Source organism: Saimiri boliviensis, chromosome 5 (assembly GCF_048565385.1).
Source record: "Saimiri boliviensis isolate mSaiBol1 chromosome 5, mSaiBol1.pri, whole genome shotgun sequence".
Lineage (NCBI taxonomy): Eukaryota > Metazoa > Chordata > Mammalia > Primates > Cebidae > Saimiri > Saimiri boliviensis.
This window is the reverse complement of record NC_133453.1, coordinates 34601994-34622009: the sequence shown is the minus strand read 5'-3', so window position 1 is coordinate 34622009 and position 20016 is coordinate 34601994. Positions and strand designations below refer to the sequence as shown.

Sequence of the window (20016 nt, the reverse complement as noted above, 5' to 3'; positions counted from 1 at the left end):
TGCTTCTCTATTCATAACATATAAAGTAACTCATCTGGAGTCTGAAAGATTACTTAAAATTCTTTTATAGAGAAAAAAATATATTTTCTAATGCATTAAAGTATTTGGAGATTCACAAAGCACGTATGACACAAAACCCTCAAGACACACACACACACACACACACACACACACACAGAGAAAGAGAGAGAGAGAGAGAGAGAGAGAATGGAACGAGAAAGTAAAAGATGGCTAGTGGGGTTATAGGTGAAATGCCTTCTTTTTTTTTTTTTGAGACGGAGTTTCGCTCTTGTTACCCAGGCTGGAGTGCAATGGCACGATCTCGGCTCACCGCAACCTCCGCCTCCTGGGTTCAGGCAATTCTCCTGCCTCAGCCTCCTGAGTAGCTGGGATTACAGGCACGTGCCACCATGCCCAGCTAATTTTTTTTTTTGTATCTTTAGTAGAGACGGGGTTTCACCATGTTTACCAGGATGGTCTCGATTTCTTGACCTCGTGATCCACCCGCCTCAGCCTCCCAAAGTGCTGGGATTACAGGCTTGAGCCACCGCGCCTGGCCTGAAATGCCTTTTTCAATAGCTAGATGTTACGTACATGAATTATTCCTATAGTACCTAGCTGCAATAGGCACTAAAATCATGCCCTTAATGTAGACAAGGAAACTAAGCTTTACAGAAACTGATTAACTTGCCTGAGACTCTTTCCAGCTGGAAAGAGTCAAGAGTTAAGACCAACTAAAATCACAGCTCAGGAAGACTCTCATTAGTCTTCAACAATGAACAAGTATACTGCTTGGGTGATGGGTGCACCAGAATCTCACAAATCACCACTAAAGAACTTACTCATGTTACTCATGTAACCAAATACCACCTGTACCCCAATAACTTATGGAAAAATAAAATAATAACTTAAAAAAATGCTTGATAGAGCTGGGTACGGTGGCTCAAGCCTGTAATCCCAGCACTTTGGGAGGCCGAGGCGGGTGGATCACGAGGTCAAGAGATCGAGACCAACCTGGTCAACATGGTGAAACCCTGTCTCTACTAAAAAAAAATACAAAAAATTAGCTGGGAATGGTGGCACGTGCCTATAATCCCAGCTACTCAGGAGGCTGAGGCAGGAGAATTGCCTGAACCCAGGAGGCGGAGGTTGTGGTGAGCTGAGATCGCGCCATTGCACTCCAGCCTGGGTAACAAGAGCAAAAACTCCGTCTCAAAAAAAAAAAAAAAAAAAATGCTTGATAGAATTCACCAGTGATGACATCTTGACATGGACTTTTCCTGTGGAAAGTTTAAATAAATAAATAAATAAAAAGAGCAAGTTACTTCTGTAATTAAAATGCTATTTTAAAAACCTATAAAAGGTCTGGTCGTGGTGGCTCACGGCTGTAATCCCAGGACTTTAAAAGGCCGAGGCCTGCAAATAGCTTGAGCTCAGGAGTTCCAGACCAGCCTGGGCAACATGGCAAAACCCCAAATCTACAAAAATAAAATACAAAAATCAACCAGGTGGGGTGGCGCCCACCTGTAGTGGCGCCCACCTGTAGTCCCAGTTACTTGGGGGGCTGAAGTAGGAGGATCACTTGAGCGCCAGAGGTTGAGGCTGCAGTGAGCCAAGATCATGCCACTACACTCCAGACTGGGTGAAAAAGTGAGATGTTCTTAAAAACAAAAGCCTATAAAAGAATAAAGTCCCTTCACATAATGAGAAAACAGAACACATGTCATGCCAATTAACCACACTGAAAACCTATGAAGGCTTTTAACCAAAAGAACAGTGTTTTTAAGCTGATATTCTTCATGTAAGAACTGTACTCCAGTGAGGCGGGGTGGCTCACACCTGTAATCCCAGCACTTTGGGAAGTCAAGGCAGGTGGATCACCTGAAGCCAGAAGTTCGAGAACAGCCTGGCCAACACAGCAAAACCCCGTATCTACTAAAAAATACAAAAATCAGCCAGATGTGGGGTAGGTGCCTGTAATCCCAGCTACTTGGGAGGCTGAGGTACAAGAATTGCTTGAACCCAGGGGACAGAGGTTGCAGCAAGCCAAGATCATACCACTGCACTCCAGCATCGAAGAGAGTGAGTTTCCACCTCAAAAAACAAATAAATAAATAAATTTGGAAAATGCTGGATTAAACGCAATTAAAGAATGACTTTGTTGTTTATTCTGTTACTACTGTGCAATTACTCAAAGCATTTTGTACAATGTGCGTCATGAAGTTCCAAGAGGAAAATGTACCCATCTGGGAGTGTTTCCCAAAGTTATTTGAAAATGAAACCCAGGGCCAAATGTGGTGGCTCATGTCTGTAATCCCAGCATTTCAGGAGGCTGAGGCAGGAGACCCCTTGAGGCCAGGAGTTCAACATCAGCCTGAGTAACATAGCAAGAGCCTGTCTCAATTAAAAAAAAACAACAACAAAACAATGAAAACAGAACCAGCCAGGCAAGTGACTCATGCTTGTAATCCCAGCACTTTTGGAGAAATGCAGGTGGTTCACTTGAGGTCAATAGTTTGAGACCACCCTGGCCAACATGGTAAAACCCCATCTCTACTAAAAATACAAAAATTAGCCAGGCGTGGTGGCGGGCGCCTGTCATTCCAGCTACTTGGGAGGCTGAGGCAGGAAAATCCCTTGAACTCATGAGGTTGAGGCTGCAGTGAGCTGAGATTATGCCACTACACTCCAGCCTGGGTGAGAGAACAAGATTCAGCCTCAAAACAAAATAAAACAAACAGGGCCGGGCACGGTGGCTCAAACCTGTAATCCCAGCACTTGGGGAGGCTGAGGCGGGTGGATCACAAGGTCAAGAGATCGAGACCATCCTGGTCAACATAGTGAAATCCCGTCTCTACTAAAAATACAACAACAACAAAATTAGCTGGGCATGGTGGCACGTGCCTGTACTCCCAGCTACTCAGGAGGCTGAGGCAGGAGAATTGCCTGAACCCAGGAGGCGGAGGTTGTGGTGAGCCAAGATCACGCCACTGCACTCCAGCCTGGGTAACAAGAGTGAAACTCCGCCTCAAAAACAAACAAACAAACAAACAAACAAAAACAAAAAAAAGAGAACCTATTTTTATTGTAGCATATAGATAATAGCTCCACAAAACATAGTTTGGGGAAAAAAACACTAAAGTAAAAAATGTCAATCCTTGGCTGGGTGTAGTGGCTCATGCCTGTAATCCCAGCACTTTGAGAGGCCAAGGTGGATGAATCACTTGGAGCCAGGATTTCAAGACCAGCCTGGCCAACACGGTGAAACCCCATCTCCAAAAAAAAAAAAAAAAATACAGATTCACCAAATAATCAGAAAATCTCATACGCAGAGTATGTGTGTGTGTTTTGTTGCATTGTCTTGGAAATAAATCTATCAGAGGCCCTCTTTTATTTAAGATAGGCCTCTTAAGAAAAAGCTTTCTTTGTCATGTACAGCCACTGAAAAAAAGAAAAAGCTTTGTAGCCAGCAAAGAGAATGTACACAGTGTGTGTGTGTGTCTGTGTGCATGCACATGTGAATGCCTAGCAGGTTTGAGCTAGGTACCATATATACATCTGAAACAGAACAGATTCACAAAGCAATGGCCAGCAAAGAAAGAGGAGGCATCTAGGATAACTGCACTAACCAAGAAGTTTCTCAAGAGCATGAAAAAATTTAATAATGAATAAATTTGGCCTGGTGTGGTGACTCATGTCTATAATCCCAACATTTTGGGAGGCCAAGGTAGAGGGATTGCTTGAAGCCAGGAATTCGAAACAAGCCTGGGCAACCCAGCAAGGAGATGAAAGCTCCATATCCACAAAAACTTTTTAAAAAATCAGCCAGCTACACGACACATGCCTGTAGTTCTAGCTACTTGGGAGGCTGAGGCAAGAGGATCATTTGAGGCCAGAAGTTCGAGGCTGTCGTGAGCTACAATCATGCCACTGCACTCCAGCCTGGGCAAAAGAATAAGACCCCATCTGAAGGGAAAAAAAGAAAAGAAAAACCAATGTATAACTCAGTTTTTATGGCTGGGTGCAGTGGCTCACGCCTGTAATCTCAGCACTTTGGGAAGCAGAGGTGGGCGAATTACTTGAGGTCAGAAGTTCGAGACCAGCCTGGCCAACATGGTGAAACCCCATCTCTACTAAAATACAAAAATTAGCCAGGTGTGGTAGTGTGCACCTGTAGTCCCAGCTACTGAAGAGGCTGCAGCAGGAGAATCACTTATACCTAGGAGCCAGAGGTTGCAGTGAACCAAGATCGTGCCACTGCACTCTAGCCTGGGCAACAGAACAAGACTCTGTTAAAAAAAAAAAAAAAAAAAAAAAAAAAAAAAAAAAAAAAAAAGGTACTTATTAAGCACAGCTTCTCTAGAGATAATAACATGAAAGTCCTTTCCTTTATCTTGTTCTCAGAAGAGCAAACTATTTGAAAGATAAAACTGAATACAGATGCTTCAGAGAATATTTTAAAGAAATTCAAGGCTGGGTGTGGTGGCTCACGCCTGTAATCCCAGCACTTTGGGAGACCGAGGCGGGTGGATCATGAGGTCAAGAGATCGAGACCATTCTGGTCAACATGGTGAAACCCTGTCTCTACTAAAAATACAAAAATTAGCTGGGCATGGTGGCGCACGCCTGTAGTTCCAGCTACTCGGGAGGCTGAGGCAGGAGAATTGCTTGAACCCAGGAGGCGGAGGTTGCGGTGAGCTGAGATTGCACCATTGCACTCCAGTCTGGGTAACAAGAGCGAAACTCCGTCTCAAAAAAAAAAGAAAGAAAGAAATTCATAAGGACTCTCACTTATGAGAGGTGGGTCTTGTTCAGTTGCCCAAGCTGGAGTACAGTGGCATGATCCCATCTCAGCCTCCAGAGTACCTGAGACTCCAGGTGCACACCACCACATCTGACTCATTTTTGTATTTTTTGTACAGATGGGTTTTCGCCATGGTGTTCAGGCTGGTCTTGAACTCCTAGGCTCAAGCAATCCACTGCCTCAACCTCCAAAAAGTTAACTATTAAGATAACTCTTGCTTTGGCTCAACTGAAAACAAATCCAGTTCTGACAACTGTAACTACAATAAACTGATTTAACACAAAATTTTAGAAATGTGTTTATGATGGAGCTTGATGTAAAAAATACTAATCCAAGCACATCCATTCTTCAAATTAAAAAAGGGCAAGAAATTATCATTTTCAGTCTGCTAAAAACCAGACAGATATATTTAGCCTAATACATAGGTCCCTTTCTCACCTGAGATTAAAATTTTATTCCTTGCCTCACTAAGCAGCTGTTACTAACTTTCAGGTATTGTAATTTGAAGACTTAGGCGCTCATTAGAAATTCTAAGAGAGTATTCCTAAATCCCCATTAAACTATTTGTACTCATTTTGATGAGATCTCCACCAATACAAATTATTTATTTCATACTACAAGCATAAAAAGTATTCAACACATAAAATATCTGATTTCTTTCCAACCAATTTATGCAAGTGACATTTGCTAACGTATAGAAACATGGATGAAAGTTGTGTGTGTGTGTTTTAAGATAGAAGTAAAAGGTTCAAATTTTCTACCTAGAGATAACAAGTTATCTAGAAACTTTTAGAAAACAAGCATGTATCTCTCCATGAAGGCCCGCAATGATCTGTATGGTTTCTGGAGAACAGAAGAAAAAGAAACTGGAGAAAAGATCATATATGAAAAGTAGTGTGAATTTTCCAAACAATATGGAAGACAAATAGCCAGTGTAAGACTCCTTTAAAAACAATTCCATTTAGGCCGGGCGCAGTGGCTCAAGCCTGTAATCCCAGCACTTTGGGAGGCCGAGGCGGGTGGATCACAAGGTCAAGAGATCGAGACCATCCTGGTCAACATGGTGAAACCCCGTCTCTACTAAAAATACAAAAAATTAGCTGGGCATGGTGGCACGTGCCTGTAATCCCAGCTACTCAGGAGGCTGAGGCAGGAGAATTGCCTGAACCCAGGAGGCGGAGGTTGCGGTGAGCCGAGATCGTGCCATTGCACTCCAGCCTGGGTAACAAGAGCGAAAATCCGTCTCAAAAAAAAAAAAAAATTCCATTTTCTTTTAATTCAGCAAAGCATATATTCATCATTCCAGTGGTAAAACCAATCCTTAATGTGAAATACTGTTTCCAAATTATGGTAAACATATTCTGTTTGGAACACTTTTTAACCAAAAAAGGCAAGGTTATAAAACATACCAAACACTGGTGAGCAGTGTGACAGAAAGTATATCTAAAAGATTCAAGTAGTATTTTTTTTTTCAATAAGTACATATCCTTTACTAACTTGTAGGCATAGATTTTAAACTCCAAAATTACTATCATAATTACAACACCTAATTAGTTCTTATAATTTCTCTCATTTAGGCAAATAAGAAAACTAAGTAGAAAAGTCAGGAATTCTTTATAAGGCCACAAACCAAAGAAATCCATTTCAAGACTTTAAGCAGCAACTTTGAGGGGAAACAAATGTTTTTTAGTAATTCTAGAAGTTCATGAAATCAACTAAAAAGAAGAAGATACTCAAACATACTTTTCAAGTAACTCCCCCAATTTACTACTCTATTTTTTTAAATTGCCATATTTCATCTTTAAAAGTATGCCATAGTTTACTTAGATTACCCCCAGAATTCAACATTTAAATATGGAGAGGGAGGGAGGGAGGGAGAAATGAAGGAGAAAAAGAGAGAAGAAAAGAGAAGAAAAAACAAGAAAAGAAAAAATTCCAAGCCTCTTAATTACATCAAGGATTGATTCTCATGATTAGCCCTTACCTACGATCCTCTGATTTGGGGATGGGGTTGGTGCAGCGTTGGCTGTTATACTTGGCCACATATTCACATTGCTTGAAGGGGGCAGTCTTGTCCTCCAGAACGTGTCTGATACAGAAGGCGTAGCCGTTGAGTCGCCTCTGCTTGCACAGTTTGGGGCTATATGAGCACAAGGGCTTATTGTCAACCTCAGAGAAGTGTATATGTTTCCCTTCATACATCACGTGACTCTATTCCTTGTGAACATCAGCTAAAAGGCCACCACAAAAAAAGAAACCCAAATGATAAATCAGAGAGTATAATGCAGATTTAGGTTGAGAATTTCACTGAGGGACTTCTGGCCCCACAGCCATACCTGATTTTAAATCTTCTGCACCATAGCAATGTTAAGAGAACCCCCAAGGATACCACAGTTTGGAATGCCGCAGAATCAAGATGAAGCAGATTGTCTATAAAAATATTAAAAGGCCTAGTTAACAAACATAAATAAGCAAAGCTAGTTCACCCAGGAAGCAAAATACTATAATATCACCCTTCCTAATGCGATGGATTCTTCACTGTAAATCAACATTCCGATAATGAGGTTAAATAAGAAAATAAGAGACATTATAAAACATTAAGTTGGCTGGGCACTGTGGGTCATGCTTGTAATCCCAACACTTTGGGAGGTCAAGGCAGGTGGATCACCTAAGGTCAGGAGTTCGAGACCAGCCTGGCCAGCATGCCGAAACCCCGTCTCTACTAAAAATACAAAAATTAGCCAGGCATGGTGGCAGGCGTCTGTAATTCCAGCTACTTGGGAGGTTGAGGCAGGAGAATCACTTGAACCCAGGAGGCGGAGGTTGCCGTGAGCCAAGATCACACCCCTGCACTCCAGCCTGAGTGAGAGATCAAGACTCTGTGAAAAATTAAATTAAATTATCTTATCCCCCAAAATTGAACTAAATAACATTTGCTCTGGTTAAGTCTTATAAATACCTCAAAGCAGCAGAACTCTTCCACCAAATGAATGTCACAGGTAGCAGGTCTCTTTTTCATTACTGGTGTTTGCATGCTATACTCATTTTCAGAACCCACATCCCTTTACAATGCCAACAGAATGGTAGACCTAAAGCTTCTCTCAGAAATTCTTTTTTTATATGATAGTAAAATATTTGGCAATTTATAAATGTTTCTATGAAACACAAAATAAAGCAAATTTCTGCCATTAAAAATGTTCTTTCCGTTATAATATTTCCCCACACCTATCCCATCCCAATCTTTATAAACTTCTCAGACACAAAGACTAGTCACCTGACCACACTTACATCATTCAGTTCAGTGTTCTGTACGACGTGGTGCTTCCAATCATACTAAATACTATAATAATTATGGCTTACAGGTCTTTTCAGAGTCAGTGAGAAAATGGAAGGAGGGAATTATACAATACTCACTCACAGTCTATAAACAAAAGGCCCAATGGTAGGATTTATACATTACAACACCATCTAGTCTATTATGAAACTGAATCTATTTTGCCAAGTGAGGATCCTAGCGAGCTGATGGAGTCTCGCCCATCCTCCTCACTTTCGGCAACCAAGATGGCTGACTGAACAGCTCAGATATCAGCTACTGAAAAAGTCCAGAAATACTCTCTCCTTTACCAGTGAATGACAAGATACATAAATGCTGGAGGTGTCAGACGTTGTTCAAGTCCAAAATCTGCCACTTAATGTGTTACCTTGAACAAATCATTTAACCTATTTGAATCTCAGTTTTCTCGTCTGTAAAATAGGGATAATAAGAGTAGCTATGTTATCATCAGGATGCTGGAAGGATCAAATGATACAAAGCATGCAACATACTAAGTATCATTCTTAGTATATGGTAAGCACTGGAGAAACAAATTATTATTCCTAAGTGTTCATTTTTATAATACATGATTATGATACATGACTACATTCCACCTGCCAGTAATAAAAGTAGAGATTTTGTATTCTTCTCCAGAAATACTTCACTTACTGTAGGAAGAAAAAAAAAAAAACACTCGAAATATTAACTTAGTTAATAAAAATCATACTCTCTTCTGGAAGGAAAAAAATCACATTCATTACTAAGTAAATCTAATCACACACTAATGTAAAAAATAAAGCTTTCTCTTTTCACCTTATGAAAATGTAAGAAAAAAAGTTGGACTAGAAATTTCAGTTTAGGTGCTAAGAAACTGGATATCCACAGGCAGAAGAATGAAACTAGATCCCTACCTTTCACCCCATACAAAATTAACTTAAAATAGATCAAAGACCTAATTGTTAAGACTGGAAACTATAAAACTACTAGAAGAAAACACAGGGGACACTAATGTGGGGAAAGATTTTATGAGTTAAGATCTGAAAAGTACAGACAATACAAGTAAAAATTAACAAACAAATGGGATTATATCAAAAAAGCTTCTGCACAGCAAAGGAACAACCAAGAGCACAAAAATACAACCTACGGAATGGGAGAAAGTATCTGCAAACTATTCAACCAACAAGGAATTAACATCTAGAATATATAAGAAACAAACATCTCAACAGAGAAAAATTCAAACAATTCAATTTTAAAATGGGCAAATGATCTGAACAGATATTTCTCAAAAGACAACACACAAATGGATAACAAACGTATGAAAAGATGCTGAACATCACTAATCATCAAGGAAATGCAAATCAGAATTGGGGTGAGGTATCCTCCTACCCCACTTCAGATGGCTATTATCAAACAGACAAAAAATGACAAATGCTGGCGAGGATGCAGCAAAAAGGGATCTCTTGTATGTTGTTTGGAAATGTGAACCAGTACAGCCACTACAAAGAACAGTATGGGCCAGGTGCAGTGGCTCACTCTCGTAATCCCAGCACTTTGGGAGGCCAAGGCTGGTGGATCACTTGAGGTCAGGAGTTCAAGACTAGCCTGGTCAACATGGCGAAACCCTGTTTCTGCTAAAATTACAAAAATTAGCTGGGTATGGTGGCATGTGCCTTTAAGTCCCAGCTACTCAGATGGCTGAGGCAGGAGGATCGCCTGAACCCAGGAGGTCAAGACTGCAGTGAGCCAAGATCATGCCACTGCACTCCACCTTGGGTAACAGAGCGAAACTATCTCAAAACAAAAAACAAAACAGGATGGGCGCGGTGGCTCAAGCCTGTAATCCCAGCACTTTGGGAGGTCGAGGCAGGTGGATCACGAGGTCAAGAGATCGAGACCATCCTGGTCAACATGGTGAAACCCCGTCTCTACTAAAAATACAAAAAATTAGCTGGGCATGGTGGTGCATGCCTGTAGTCCCGGCTACTCAGGAGGCTGAGGCAGGAGAATTGCCTGAACACAGGAGGCAGAGGTTGCGGTGAGCTGAGATCGCACCATCGCACTCCAGCCTGGGCAACAAGAGCGAAACTCCGTCTCAAAAAAAATTAAATTAAATTAAATTAAATTAAATTTAAAAAACAAAAACAAAAACAAAAACAAAACTGAACAGTATAAAGGTTCTTCAAAGAACTACAAATAAAACTATCCACTACTAGGCATTTATCCAAAGAAAAGGAAACAATACATCAAAGAGATATCTGCACTCCCATGTTTACTGCAGCACTACTGACAACAGCCAAGACATGGAATCAAACTTGGTGTCTCACAACAGATGAATGGATAAAGAAAATGTGGAGTGTATACATAATGGAATATTATTCAGTCATTAAAAAGAATGAAATTCTTGGGGGCTGGATGTGGTGGCTCACACCTGTAATCCCAGCACTCTGGGAAGTCGAGGTGAGTGGATCACCTGAGGTCAGGAGTTCAAGACCAGCTGGCCAACATGGCCAAACCCCGTCTCTGCTAAAATTATAAAAAGTAGCCAGGTGTGTTGGTGGGCGCCTGTAATACCACCTACTTGGAAGACTAAGGAAGGAGAATCGCTTGAACCTGGGAGGTGGCAGTTGCAGTGAGCTGAGATCGTGCCACTGCACTCCAGCCTGGGCAACAAAGCAAGACTCCGTCTCACACACACACACACACACACACACACACGGATGAAATTCCCTTATTCACAGCAATATGGATAGAACTAGAGGACATTATCTTAAGTGAAATAAATTAAACTTATTTATGGAAAATTAAACACACATGTTCTCACTCATGTCGACCCTAAAGAAATTGATTTCATAGAAGTAAAAAGTAGGCTGGGTGTGGTGGCTCACGCCTGTAATCCCAACACTTTGGGAGGCCAAGCAGGTGGATCATTTGAGGTCAGGAGTTCGAGACCTGCCTGGCCAACATGATGAAATCCCGTTGCTACTAAAAATACAAAAAGTAGCCAGACGTGGTGGCAGGCGCCTGTAATCTCAGCTACTCGAGAGGCTAAGAAAGAGGCTGCAGTGAACTGAAATCATGCCACTGCATTCCAACTGGGAAACAGAGCAAGACTCCATCTCACAAAAAAAAAAAAAAAAAAAAAAAAAAAGGAAGTAAAAAGTAGAACAGAGGCTAAAAGGCAAGGACTGGGAATGGTGGGGGAGAGAAAAAGTGAATAGGGAGACATCTCCTAAAGGACACAAAATTATGGCTAGAAGGGAGGAATAAGCCCTAGTGTTCTATAGCACTATAGGATGGCTATAGTTAACAATAATTATTACACAGTTTCAACTAGCTAGAAGGAGGATATTGAACATTTCCAATATGCACAAAAAAATAATGCTTGAGATGAATATGCTAATGATCCTGCTGATCACTATATATTATATGAATCAAAACATTACTATATATCCCATAAATATGTACAATTATTTTGGGTCCATTAAAATTTTCTGATTTAAAAATTATAAAACATAAACATTTAAATTTCGTTTCCCTGGATGTTTGGAAATATCCAGGAAATGTTTCCCCTGGATGTTTCAAAACAAATCTATGCCATTTTTCATTTTTCACCATCTTTGGTGAAAAATTCACCAAAGATGAATTTTTATTCACCCACCAGCCAAACGCACACATGGATCTTTCACAAATTATTTCAAGGAAACCTATATGAACTTCAAGAAAAAAATGAAATTTACATGTCTGTATGTAAGAGAGTATTTCACAAATCATAGAAAGAAGTCTGAGGGCAGGGATGGAAGGATATGAGGTTGAAGTGCGCCGAGATTGTGCCACTACACTTCAGCCTGAGTGACAGAGGAAAATCTGTTTCACATACACACACAAAAGTAACCAAATGCAACTCAATTGATGCATTCTGTGATGAATTCAAGCTTGTCTGACACAAATATCTGAACTAATGCTTTTTTGGTTTGAATATCAACTGAGTCTTTGCCCGTACTTTTGTTCTCAACTTTTGAGGCATGTGTTGTGTTTTATCTTATTTTATGTATTATTTTATTTATTTATTTTGAGATGGAGTTTTGCTCTTGTTGCCCAGGCTGGAGTGCAATGGGGCTATCTTGCCTCACTGCAACCTCCACATCCTGGGTTCAAGCAGTTCTCCTGCCTCAGCCTCCCAAGTAGCTGGGATTACAGGCACGCACCACCATACCCAACTAATTTTGTATTTTTAGTAGAGACAGGGTTTCTCCATGTTGGTCAGGCCGGTCTCAAACTCCCGACCTCAGGTGATCCGCTTGCCTCAGTCTCCCAAAGTGTTGGGATTATAGGCATAAGCCACCACACCCAGCCTATTTTTATTTATTTTATATTTTGAGGACAGGGTCTCACTTTGTTGCCAGAAGGAATTGCAGTGGCATGGTCATAACTCACTGCAACCTCAAACTTCTGGGCTCAAGAGATCCTCCCACCTCAGCCTCCCAAATAGCTAGGACTATAGGTGCTTGCTACCGTATCTGGCTAATTTTTTAAATTTTTTGTAGAGACTGGGTCTCACCATGCTTGCCCAGGTTAGTCTCAAACTCCTATGCTCAAGAGATCCTCCCTCGGCCGGGCACAATGGTTCACACCTGTAATCCCAGCACTTTGAGAGGCTGAGGCAGGTGGATGACAAGGTCAGGAGTTCGAGACCAGCCTGACCAACATGGTGAAACCTCGTCTCTACTAAAAATACAAAAACTAGCCAGGCATGGTGGCAGGGGCCTGTAATCCCAGCTACTCAGGAGGCTGAGGCAGGTGAATTTCTTAAACCCAGGAGGCGGAAGTTGCAGTGACCCAAGATCATTCTACTTCACTCCAGCCTGGGGAGAGTGAGACTCCATCTCAAAAAAAGAGAGAGAGAGAGAGAAAGAGATCCTCCCACATTGGCTTTCCAAAGCGCTAGGATTACAAGCGTGAGCCACTGTGCCTGGCTACACTGTTTTAGATCACAGGTCAGTTAACTAAACTATTTCTTAAAGGACAAATGTGGCCTACTGTTTGTTTTTTGTAAATAACATAGCTGTGCTCATTCATTTACATACTGTCCATGGCTTTTGTGCTATAATGGTAATATTTTTTTTTTCTGAGACGGGAGTTTCACTCTTATTGCCCAGGCTGGAGTGCAATGGCATGATCTCAGCTTACCTTAACCTCCGCCTCCCAAGCTCAAGTGATTCTCCTCCCTCAGCCTCCCGAGTAGCTGGGATTACAGGCATGTGCCACCATGCCCAACTAATTTTGTATTTTTACTAGAGACGGTGTTTCTCCATGTTTGTCAGGCTGGTCTCGAACTCCCAACCTCAGGTGATCCACCCACCTCAGTCTCCGAAAGTGCTGGGCTTACAGGTGTGAGCCACTGCGCCCGGCCTATAATGGTAAAATTTAGTAGTCGCAACAGATATTATATGGCCACAAAGATAAAAATACTTATTAACATGTTATTTGCTGATCCCTTTTAGATGCAACTTTTGTTGGGTTGACTTTTTGCTCCAATCTGAATCATTTTACTTTTGAGTAATTTTTTTTCTTTTCTTTTCTTTTTTTGAGTCAGACAGTGTCTCACTCTGCCACCCAGGCTGGAGTCCAGGGGCATGATCACCGCTCACTGCAGTCTCAACTTTCAGGGCTCAAGCAATCCTCCCACCTCAGCCTCCTGGGTAGCTGGGACTACAGGCACATACCACTACACACAGCTAATTTTCTGTATTTTTTTTGTAGAGACAAGGTTTCACTATGTTGCTCAGGCTGGTCTTGAACTCCTGATCTCAAGTGATCCTCCTGCCTGGGCCTCCCAAAGTGCTGAGATTACAGAGGTGAGTCATCCTGCCCGGCCCAAGTCATTTTCTTTTAATAAATGAGTTTATCTAATTTATAATTTTATGAAATATTTCATCTTAATCCTATTATAGTTTGTATTGCTTTTAGCCTTTAATTGTCTTTTTATTACACATTTCACTATATTCAGTAGAGAAGTTTGAACCATGTAGCTCCGCTTATACATGGATTTTTTTTCCTCCTGTTACCCTGAGACAGTAAGACCAATCCCTTCTCTTCTTCCTCCATCTACTCAATGTAAAGACTTTTATGATGATCCACTTCCACTTAGTACTAAATATATTTTCTCCTCCTTATGATTTTCTTAATAACAATTTTTCTGTAGCTTACTGTATTGTAACAATATAATAGACAACACATAAACAAATATGTGTTAATCAATCTTTATGTTTTCAGCAAGGCTTCTAGTTAACAGCAGGCTATCAGTTAAGTTCTTGAGTAGTCAAAAGTTCTAATGCCTTCAAATCTTCTTTTTTTGTGGGAAACTCTTCCTTAATGTGTTGACATTTCTTTCTGCTTGATTTATCCTGCCAACAGCTTCAGGGATATCAATTATTGGCATGCTAGATTTGCTGTATTCCCTATTTATCACTCTCTCTCTAGTCTTTCTTCAGTTTTATTTGCTCCATTTTGGGTAGCTCAAATTTCTCAAGCTTGCCTCCATTACCCCCAGCTACAGTTGATATTTGCTGCTTTGAATGTTTCTGCAATGTTACTTTTCTCTTATTTTGTATCCTGATTCTATCAGCTCACTCTTAGATCCTTCTGTTGTCCTATTTCTTGGGCTTTTATATCTCATCTTTAAACTCTAGTTTCAGGGGAGCTATGTCTCACCCCCACCATCCACGACAGGAACTATTTTTTCACTTTCCCTTGAGGCTTGACTCCAGTGCTGAACTACATTCCTTAACTCACAGGAGTCCACATGCCATCGATCTGGAGATGGAATGATAATTCAGTCTTTATTTCTCTTCAGATGACCAAGATCAGCAGCTGAAAGGCTGCTTGCTGCCAGTTTCTCCTCCCGTCTGAACTTCCTACAAAATTGGTGGGACTGCACAGTTTGTAACTCAGCCCCACCTCTCCTGCCACTCAGGGAGCCCAACATACATACCCAATTTGCCATCCATGCATGGGGGTTAACAGTTTTGGCCTCCAGGTATGTCACTTTCTTGGGAGAAAGCTGCTTCCTTTGCTTTGCCTGGTTCTATAGAGGAAATCATCCTCTCTTGGCATCATCTCTTGCCCTGCACTCAACAGCACTAATTCCTATATTGTTGGGTTTGTTTTTTTTTTTGAGACAGAGTTTTGCTCTGTCACCCAGGCTAGAGTGAAGTGGCACAATCTAGGCTCACTGCAACCACCACCTCCTGGGTTCAAGCGATTCTCCTGCCTCAGCCTCCCAAGTAGCTGGGATTATAGGCGCCCACTACCACGCATGGCTACCTTTTTTGTATATTTAGTAGAGATGGGGTTTTGCCATGTTGTCCAGGCTGGTCTTGAACTCCTAACCTCAGGTGATCCACCCACCTCGGCCTCCCAAAGTATTGGGATTACAGGTGTGAGCTATCACGACTGACCATAATACATATATTTTGATTATAAGGTTATAGTAATTGTCAAATTTTCCGTTTATTTTGTTTCTAATTCTCCCTATTTTTAAAGTTGGTTTGGGGAAGGAAGAATAGAGATGCCAGTACTTGCAATCATTAACCACAAATATCTTTTTAAATTTTGAATAGTAAAATACTCCATAATCATAACAGAACCATAAAGCAATTTACTATGGAAATATACTATAGAATTTTTTTTTTAACAACAAATGCATTATTTTTGTAATAATTTTGAAATCTAACTTTCTTCTTCTTTTTTTTTTTTTTTTTTTTTTGAGAGAGAGTTTCGCTCTTGTTGCCCAGGTTGGAGTGCAATGGTGTAATCACGGCTCACCGCAACCTCCACCTCTCAGGTTGAAGCAATTCTCCTGCCTCACCCTCCTGAGTAGCTGGGATTACAAGCATGCAACACCATGCCTGGCTAATTTTGTATTTTTAGTAGAGACAGGGTTTCTCCATGTTGATCAGGCTGGTCTTGAATTCCTGACGTTCAGGTAATCCACCCACCTCAGCCTCCAAAAGTGCTGGGATTACAGGCATGAACCACCACGCCTGGCTTTTTTTTTTTTTTTTTTTTTTTTAAAGAGACAGACTCTTGTTCTCTTGTCAAGGCCAGAGTATGCAGTGGCACAATCACAGCTAATTGCAACCTCAAACTCCTAGGCTCAAGTGATTCTCTTACCTTAGCCTCACAAGTAGCTAGGACTACAGGTATGCATCACTGTGCCCAGCTAATTTTTAAATTTATTGTAGAGATGAAGTCTCACTACATTGCCCAGGCTGATCTCATAGTGATCCTCAAGTGATCCTCCTGCTTCACTTCCCAAAGTATTGGTATTACAGGCGTGAGCCACCACAACCAGCCTAAATTTCTTCTAATTGAGTATTATTGCAGTATCAAAATCACTTCTCTGTGGCCGGGTGTGGTGGTTCATGCCTGTAATCCAAGCACTTTGGAGGCCAAGGTGGGCAGATCACCTGAAGTTAGGAGTTCAAGACCAGCCTGAACAACATGGTGAAACCCCATCTTATTTAAAAAAAAAAAAAGCCGGGCGCGGTGGCTCAAGCCTGTAATCCCAGCACTTTGGGAGGCCGAGGCGGGTGGATCACGAGGTCGAGAGATCGAGACCATCCTGGTCAACATGGTGAAACCCCGTCTCTACTAAAAATACAAAAAACTAGCTGGGCGTGGTGGCGCGTGCCTGTAATCCCAGCTCCTCAGGAGGCTGAGGCAGGAGAATTGCCTGAACCCAGGAGGCGGAGGTTGTGGTGAGCTAAGATCGCGCCATTGCACTCCAGCCTGGGTAACAAGAGCGAAACTCCGTCTCAAAAAATAAAAAATAAAAAATAAAATAAAAAAAAAAAAAGAAAATAATTTTAAAAAATAAAAAATCACTTCTCCGTAAACTGGAAATACATGAATATCTGGTCTTCTCTACATTAATAAGCTTCTCCTTTTTAAATAAAGAAGAAGTTATGACAAATGCACTGAGGCAGTTCTCAGAAAAAAGCCTACATATTTTTCACTCTTTACCCATAGCCTTCCGGAGCTGGCATTTTTTACCCCGATTTCACTAAAGGTGAAGTTCACATCACTTTCACTCTTTGGCATTCAGTGCAAGATATAAAGAAGAAAGGAAACATACAACATATAAAGCCCACATAATCTTAATCAAATGTCTTTTAGACTCTAATATGTAAATATTATCACATTTTCTTTCTTCCTTTCCTTCTTTCTGAGACAGGGTCTTGCTCTGTCACCCAGGCTGGAGTACAGTATGATTATGGCTCACTGAAGCCTTGACTTCCCAGGCTCAAGTGATCCCCCCACCTCAACCTCCCAAGGAGCTGGGGCCATAGGCATACACCACCACACCCAGCTAATTTTTCATATTTATAGTAGACCATGTTGTCCAGGCTGGTCTCGAACCTCTAGGCTCAAGCCATCCACCAGCATCGGCCTCCCAAATTGCTGGGATTATAGGCCTAAACCACATTTCCTAATCCAGACAAACAAAAGGCTAAAATTAAGCACTATCTGTTTTTGTTTTTGTTTTTAGAAATGGGGGATAATTTCACCATGTTGCCCAGGTTGGTCTTAAACTCTGGGCCTCAGTGAGCTCCTGCCTCAGCCTCTCAAACTGCTGGGATTACAGGCATGAACCACCATGCCCAACCAAACTCTACATTTTAATGTATAATGAATATCACTTTAAAAAGGAAGGAAAAACACGGTAGCTAAACTAAATTTATTAATAGTTTAACAGTTCTAGCAAATATCATCTTCAGCTGTGGAGACAACTTGCTTAGCATATAAGCAGAACTTTGCTCCCTTAAAGGAGAGAATGCAGGTAATTAAGCACTTTAGAGCAGCAGCAGAATATACACACCAAAAAACGGAAATAACCATTACTGAGAATAGACAATATTCAAGTCTTACAGAAAAAATATTTCAGGGCCCAGTGGCTCACACCTGTAATCTCAGCACTTTGGGAGGCCGAGGTGGGCAGATCACAAGGTCAAGAGATTGAGAACATTCTGGCTAACATGGTAAAACTCTATCTCTACTGAAAATACAAAAATTAGCTGGGTATGGTGGTGTGCACCTGTAGTCTCAGCTATTCAGAAGGCTGAAACAGGAGAATCACTTGAACCCGTGAGGTAGAGGTTGCAGTGAGCTGAGATTGCACCACTGCACTCCAGCTTGGTGACAGAGCAAGACTCTGTCTCAAAACAAAAAAATATTTCAACAGCCAACATATCCATATATGAGAGTTCAAGAGTAGAAAATACAGTTAGGTTTTTAAAAAATCCTCCTTGATATTATACACTGAATTTAACAGGAAAATTGAACAATTCATTTCCATAGTTTCTTTTTTTTTTTTTTTTGAGACGGAGTTCCGCTCTTGTTACCCAGGCTGGAGTGCAATGGCGCGATCTCGGCTCACCGCAACCTCCGCCTCCTGGGTTCAGGCAATTCTCCTGCCTCAGCCTCCTGAGTAGCTGGGATTACAGGCACGTGCCACCATGCCCAGCTAATTTTTTGTATTTTTAGTAGAGACGGGGTTTCACCATGCTGACCAGGATGGTCTCGATCTCTTGACCTCGTGATCCACCCACCTCGGCCTCCCAAAGTGCTGGGATTACAGGCTTGAGCCACCGCGCCCGACCTTTTTTTTTTTTTTTTGAGGTGGAGTTTCACTCTTGTTACCCAGGCTGGAGTGCAATGGCACGATCTCAGCTCACTGCAACCTCCGCCTCCTGGGTTCAGGCAATTCTCCTGCCTCAGCCTCCTGAGTAGCTGGGATTACAGGCACATGCCACCATGCCCAGCTAATGTTTTTTTGTATTTTTAGTAGAGACGGGGTTTCACCATGTTGACCAGGATGGTCTCGATCTCTTGACCTCGTGATCCACCCGCCTCGGCCTCCTAAAGTGCTGGGATTACAGGCTGGAGCCACCGCGCCTGGCCGGAAAATACACTTTTAACAAAAGCAGCCAGAAGCCCTTTCAGTCTTCCAATGACAACCACAAAACAATTTAACAAAAATATGAACATTATTCTCTTTGGGACTATCAGTTTATCATCTCCATGTGGAATTTCTATGTCACTGCTGTTCTTTTGAATCTCCTGTTTCAGAAGCACGTTCATTTCACTGCCACACCATTTTTCTCTAATTGCCATCTGTAATTTTATATCCTACCAGTTTTAAAGAGCCTAGATCTACAACATATCTATTTTTTTTTTTTTTTAAGACACAGTCTCACTCTGTTGCCCAGGCTAGAGTGGCATGATCTTGGCTCACTGCAACCTCTGCTGCCCATGTTCAAGCAATTCTCCTGCCTCAGCCTCCCAAGTAGCTGGGATTACAGGCATGTGGCACCATGCCTGGCTAACTTTTGTATTCTTAGCAGATACAAGGGTTTTACCATGATGGCCAGACTGGTCTCAAACTCCTGACCTCAAGTGATCTGCCCACCTCAGCCTCCCCAAGTGCTAGGATTACAGGCGTGAACCACTGTGCCCAGTCCATATCTTATAAATTTTTTTTTTTTTTTTTTTTTTGAGATGGAGTTTCGCTCTTGTTACCCAGGCTGGAGTGCAATGGCGCGATCTCGGCTCACTGCAACCTCCGCCTCCTGGGCTCAGGCAATTCTCCTGCCTCAGCCTCCTGAGTAGCTGGGATTACAGGCATGCGCCACCATGCCCAGCTAGTTTTTTGTATTTTTAGTAGAGACGGGGTTTCACCATGTTGACCAGGATGGTCTCGATCTCTCGATCTCGTGATCCACCCGCCTCAGCCTCCCAAAGTGCTGGGATTACAGGCTTGAGCCACCGCGCCTGGCCAATTTTTTTTTTAAACTAGCGTGAGATGCCAGGTGTTGTGGCTCATGCCTGTAATCTCAGC

The 20016-nt window shown here is 41.7% G+C and overlaps 1 protein-coding gene across 6 annotated transcripts in view; it reads right to left on the bottom strand.

The window, feature by feature from the left end:
- INO80D (INO80 complex subunit D) overlaps nucleotides 1–20016 on the bottom strand; it is an 87730-nt gene that overhangs the window by 57053 nt on the left and 10661 nt on the right. For 4 of the 6 annotated variants that reach the window (XM_010336408.2, XM_074399186.1, XM_074399185.1 and 1 more), the window contains exons 2-3: nucleotides 7141–7234; nucleotides 6789–7035 (exon numbers count right to left, since the gene is read on the bottom strand). In XM_010336408.2, the coding sequence (XP_010334710.1) occupies nucleotides 6789–7006 (218 nt within the window). In that variant the 5' untranslated portion in view covers nucleotides 7007–7035; nucleotides 7141–7234. The remainder of the gene's footprint in view (nucleotides 1–6788; nucleotides 7036–7140; nucleotides 7235–20016) is intronic. The other 2 variants (XM_074399188.1, XM_074399189.1) reach the window with 1 other exon arrangement.